At 48.4% G+C, this 6,052-nt stretch overlaps 1 protein-coding gene across 3 annotated transcripts in view; it reads left to right on the forward strand.

Moving 5' to 3' along the window:
* Positions 1–5,194, forward strand: part of Styxl1 (serine/threonine/tyrosine interacting like 1) — a 32,408-nt gene extending 27,214 nt beyond the window's left edge. For all 3 annotated transcript variants that reach the window (XM_051161295.1, XM_051161293.1, XM_051161294.1), the window contains one exon: positions 4,709–5,194. In XM_051161295.1, coding sequence (XP_051017252.1) covers positions 4,709–4,840 — 132 coding nt within the window. In that variant the 3' untranslated portion in view covers positions 4,841–5,194. The remainder of the gene's footprint in view (positions 1–4,708) is intronic.
* Positions 5,195–6,052: the final 858 nt, after the last annotated feature.

The raw sequence follows: 6,052 nt of genomic DNA on the forward strand, positions 1-6,052 counted from the left end.
CTGCTTGCGGGGTCAGAGGGCATGGACAGAATGAATCTAAAGAACCTCCAGATTTCAACCTGGGGTGTGGTTCAGTGGTATAGCACTTGCCTAGAAGCCCCCAGCAGGGCTGTGGCTCAGTGGTATAGCACTTGCCTAGAAGCCCCCAGCAGGGCTGTGGCTCAGTGGACGAGTGCTTAGAGTCTCCCAGGCATGGCTGAGTGTTCTTTCCTACAATACTCAAGTGAGCAGCCTAGGGTGTGGTTGAGCAAGAGTGCACTTACCTGGAATCCTAAAGGCCCTGGGTTTGATCCCCACCTAGCACTGGGAAAACAAAACAAAACCCCAAAAGCTTGTGAGCCATCCAACTGTGACAGTGTCAGTCCTTTATAGCCACATCAAAGCAGAACTCACAGGCTTCTAGCCAGGGTGGGTTGGGATGAGGGTGAAGTGAGCCTTCTTCTGGCTTGGCTCCTTTCCTAGCTCAGCTAGGGCCTGAAGGCTGCACAGCACTTGCTGCCTGGTTTGCTTGTCCCTGGCAGTGGTAGATGCTGGATTCCCCCCAGGTCCAGGTGAGACATGGCACTTGTTTCTCGAGTGCCATCTTTGTCCTTTGTAGGGAGTGCCAACCCTGGACACTCTTTCCAGAGAGCCTTCTAACTAACTCTTGGCCAAGAAGAGCTGTGAATCTTATTGGCTGTGGCCAGGAGGCTGATTCTTGCCGTGGTGGGTGCCTCACTAGCATAACTTGGCCATGGAGCTCGCGTACTGGGCAGGCTCTGTCTATGCAGCAGGCAGGTTGAACCCTCTGGTATCTGTGTCCATTAAGGATCTGTAGAAAAGTGGCTGGCACGGTGACTAAGCAGGTAAAGCCTTCGAACCTGGCACCTGAGTTTAATACCTGAAACCTAGGTAAAGTTGGGGAGAGACTTGATTCCACATCTGGCCTCTACAAGTGTGCAGTGCCACGTGTACCCACCCTATACATAGCATGCACACACAATGATAATAAGTAAACTTATTTGTTTTTAAAGATTTGCATTTGTTTGTTTTAGTTTTTGTTTTCAAGATTGGGTTTCTCTGTGTAGCCCTAGCTGTCCTGGAACTGACTCTGTAAATCAGGCTGGTCTTGAACTCAGAGATTCACCTTCTTCTACCTCCTGGGTGCTGGGATTAAAGGCCTGCACTACCACTGTCAGACTGCTTATTTTTATTTTTTGTGTGCTGGTGTTTCTCTACCTCTGTGTTGTGCACAACATGCATGCAGTGTCCCAGGATGCCAGGAGAAGGAGTCAGATCCTCTGAAACTGGAGTTGTGAGCCACTATATGGGTGCTCTTCTCCTGGAAGAGCAACAATTTCTTTTAACCCCAGGGCCATCTCTCTAGCCTTCATTTGGTGCTTTTATTTGTTTGTTTGTTTTTATCTTTTTTTTAAACACATTTTTATTGAAAGATAAAATAATTCATATTACATCTCATTTTCTTATCTTTTGTTTTTAAAGACAGGGTTTCTCTGTGTATTTTTGGCTGTCCTGGACTCACTTTGTAGAGCAGGCTGGCCTCGAACTCTCGGAGATCTGCCTGCCTCTGCCTTCCTGAGTGCTGGGAGTTGTTTTAATTGAAAATCTCTGATTGTTCTATTTTACCAATAAAGACCCAGAAGCCAGATGCTGTGGTGAAAAACCTGCTATCTCAGAGAGGCAGAGAAAGCAGCCAGCTGACCTTCCTACTCACCTCATGTCCCAATGGAGAAGGCTCAAAAGGCTCACTAGCTCAGCTGGCAGCCCAGGAGGAAAAGGTCAAAAACTCCAAGGCCAAAGGCTTGCTAGCTCAAAGCCAGAAAAGCTAAAAGTCAAGGAGCCAAGGAGCTCTAAGAGCCAAGCTAAAGTCTTAAGCCCAAAGAAGTGTCAAAGACTAAAGACCCACAGACCCCTTCTATTTCTACATGCTGTCTTAAATACCCCTCAGCTCAAAGTCTCCTACTCTTGAATCCCTGTCAGCTGTTTTTTTTGCTCTGCCTCTTGGCCTAGGGTTAACTTTATTAAATCCTGTGTACAGATAGCTCTAGGATTAAAGGTGTGTGTAACGCTGACTGAACCACACCTTATTCACCTGTTTATAATAAACAGAAAGTTATTGGATTAAAGGTGTATTAGGGTTCAGCCACAGGAAACAGGGATTTACAGTCCAATCTCAGGGATCACAATGGGAGCAAAGACAGATTGTTTTGGTTTTCGAGACAGGGTTTCTCTGTGTAGCCCTGGCTGTCCTGGACTAACTTTGTAGACCAGGCTGACCTCGAACTCACAGTGATCCACCTACCTCTGCCTCTCGAATGCTGGGATTAAAGATGTGTTCCACTATTCCCGGCTCAAAGACACATTTTTACAGTTCACAATCTCAGGGATCACATTGGGATAAGAGATCCTGTAACAGCTGGGATTACAGGTGTGTGCCACTGAGCCCAGCTGCTTTTTTTTAAAGATAGGGTTCACTATGTTGCATAGATTTTGCAAATAGTATATGTTGGGCTGGAATTCAGTAGATAACCAGGCCCATCTACCACTGGGTATACAACTCAGGCTTACAGGGAATTCCTGATGCAACCCCAGGCTGGAGCTCACAGTCCTTCTTCCTGCCCCGCCTCCTAAGTGCCGGGGTTCTAGCTGTGTCCCACTGCCCCTGGTCCTTTTAGATTTTTATATTTAATGATACATTCACAATGACCAGCAGCTTAGACACCATTATGCGCCCCATCTTTTTTCCAGGTGTGATAAGTCCAGGTGCTTTCCCTGAGGCTGCACAGCTGCAGATAGTACAGCTGACCTCCCAAGCCCATCGGCCCAGGTGCAGCACCCGTACTCCCCACAGGGCCCCAAGGTAACAGGAAGAACATGGCCTCGCAGCCTTAAGACACGGGCCTGCTGACTCTCACCAGGCATACCCTGGCAGGTGCTTCCCATTTCACCCAGGGTGGACAGAAAGAGACCTTCCTGCCCGTGAGACCCAGCTGCCGCGTTAGGAGCTGAGGGCTGCAGTGGCTGCAGGCGCCATGTTCTTGGCCTGTCCTGACACTTGGCACAGGCCTTCTTCACTTTATCTTTTGAGACAGGTTCTCACTCTGTAGTTTAGGCTGTTCTCAAACTCAGGCCTCCCATCCTCCATCAGTTTCCCGGATGCTGGAGTTACTGGATATTCCCTCTTTATCATCTCAATGTCTTTTATTCACATGGGGATCCGTGTAACCCAGACTTCGAATTCAGTGTACAGTCAAGCAAGACCTTGAACTTCTGATCTGCCACACGCCAAGCACTGGGACTGCAGACCTGTGCCAGGATGTCCAGTTTTGTTTTAAGTTGATTTAGAGTGTGTGTGTGTGTGTGTGTGTGTGTGTGTGTGCGCGCGCGCGCGCGCGCGCGCGCTCGCTCGAGTGTGCGCGCATGCACGCATAGAGAGTGTGGAATCCTCTGGAGTTTTAGTTACAGGTGGTTGTGAGCCACCCAGTGTGGGTTCTGGGAACTGTCTTCTATAAAAGCAGCAAGCAAGCACTCTATTATTTTGGTTTTTCGAGACAGGGTTTCTCCGTGTAGTCATGGCTGTCTTAGACTCACTTTGTAGACCAGGCTGGGCTTAAACTCACAGCGATCCGCCTGCCTCTGCCTCCTTGAGTGCTGGGATACAGGCATGCACCACTGGGCCTGGCTTGCAGCAAGCACTCTTGTGTCGTCTTTCCAGCTCCCATGCCCGATTTTATATGGTCAAACCCAGGGCCCCATGTAGGAAGACAAGTACCCTCCCAGCCTGTCAGCCACCACTGTGCTGGTAGGGGATTGCCTACATTCAGTATCTCACACACTTGACGTTTCCTTCTGTGTGTGTGTGTGGGTGTGTGTGTGCGTGTTGTACGTGCATATGAAGGTATGTGTATGTGTTTGTGTTGTGGGTGCATATGAGGAAGTGTGTGTGTGTGTGTGTGTGTGTGTGTGTGTGTGTGTAGGTCACAGGACAGCTTCAGGTATCGCTCCTCAGGCATCATCCACCTTGGACTTTTGAGACAAATTTCTTCAATGGCCTTGAGCTTGCAAGTGCTAAGTGCTGAGAGTAAACATGGCTTCTGGGGATCAAACTCAGGCCCTCGTGCATGCGCGCGCGCACACACACACACACACACACACAGTAGCGCTAATAAACACAGCTAAACAAATGCAAGGTAATAAATTAAACACGTAACTCTCCATTGTGGTTCTATGTGCTAATGATAAACAGTCAAGGGGAAGGAGAAGTGGGGGTGGGGGAAGAGGAGGAGGAGAAATAAGAAACCTGGAAGGATGGAGACCATATGGGTCACTAGGGTTGAACTCAGATGATTAGTCTTGTGGCTTCCCTTTTCCTCTCCCTGCCCCCCCTCAACTCAGCCTGGATCTCCACAATTAATCTAGGCAAGCTGGCCAGTGAACCTGAGGAATCCCCCTGCCTCAGCACTATGATTATAAGAGTGCCATCACAGTTTTCTTAGATGGGTCCTGTGGACTAGACCTAGTTCCTCATGCTTGCTCTGAAAACACACTACCAAATAAACTGCCATCCCAGCCCGTTTCTTCATCTAATCGCAAGCCATCATGTGGGCTTCTTGGTAGGGATCTCCCGTTCCCACCTGAGCTGGCTGTGATCTACCCTGGAAGGATCCAAACACCTGTCCTGAAGCCTTCTTTATCTCTGCACCCACAGAGGTCCTGGGCCCGCGTAAAGAAGTGCAAAAACAACATGCGCCCAAATCGGGGCTTGGTGGCTCAGCTGCTGGCTTGGGAGAAAGTTATCTTTGGGGAATGTATCACAGACATCTCCAATCCTATCTACTGACCTTCACTTGTGGCCCAGCCATGGTCGATGAGGAGCCTTGTTTGGGACTTTTGGGTGTTGGAGGGCTCGGGTACACACTTGGAGTGGTCCAGAAAAAGAGCCTTGCTGCCTGGAGTTTCATGTTTGTATCCTAAGACTGGTTCTTTTGTTTGTTTGTTTGTTTTTCCCCCATACTAGAGATTGAACCTAAAACAGTGGTTCTCAGCCTTCCTAACATCATGACTCATGTCGTGGTGACCCCCTATTAAATATGAAAAATAAGATGCCAGGCAACAGGTATAATATGAGGAAGCTTATTGTAGAAGCGTGGGAGAGAAGGAAAGGAGAAGGGGGCACCCCAGAAAGAGAGAGAGACATAGATGGCAGAAAGAAGAAGAGGAAGAGAGAGCAAGAGGAAGAGGAAGAAAAGGAGACAAGATAGGTTTGTCCTTTTTATATCCTGGACAGTTGGCCCACCTAGTGGCAGGTAGGTGATGACATCATAGGTTGCTAGGCAGACTAGGGGCAGGTATGCTAACATTCTCAACCATAAAGTTATTTTGTTGCCACTTCAGAACTGTAATTTTGCTACTGTGATGAATTGTAAACCTCTGTGTTTTCCGATGATCTCAGGCAACACCTGTGAGAGGGTCACCCAATCCCTCAAGGGGTCTTGATCCACAGGTTGAGAACCACTGACCTAGAGCCTCTTAGGGTTTAAGCAAGCCCTCCATCACTGAGCTATATCTTCAACCTTTCATTTTTTAACCCAAGGCCTCATGTCGTCCAGGATGACCTCAAACTCTGTGGAGCAGAAGAGGACAATCTTGAACACCTGCTCTTCCTGCCTCCGCCTCCTGAGTGCTGAGATTACAGTGTGGGCACTGCTTCTGTTTATGTGCCACTGAGGATGGACTTTGCGTCCTGCATGTTAGTCAGCCGCTCTGCCCACTAAGCCACACTTCCAGCCCTGCACTGTTGTGTTTTGTTTTCCCAATCCATTCCATATACCCCTTTTAAATTTATTGGTTTTATTTTATATATAGAGATGTTTTGCCTGCATGTATGTATATGCATGTGTGCCTGGTGCTTACAGATGTCAGAAAAGGGCATGGCATCTCTTGGAACTGGAGTTACGGATGATTGTGAGCCGCCATGTGGGTGCTGGGAACCTGGATCCTCTGGAAAAGTAGCCAGTGCTCTTACCCACTGAACCATCCCTCTACCTTAAGA

The sequence above is a fragment of the Acomys russatus genome, chromosome 19 (genome assembly GCF_903995435.1).
Source record: "Acomys russatus chromosome 19, mAcoRus1.1, whole genome shotgun sequence".
In the NCBI taxonomy this organism is placed as follows: domain Eukaryota; kingdom Metazoa; phylum Chordata; class Mammalia; order Rodentia; family Muridae; genus Acomys; species Acomys russatus.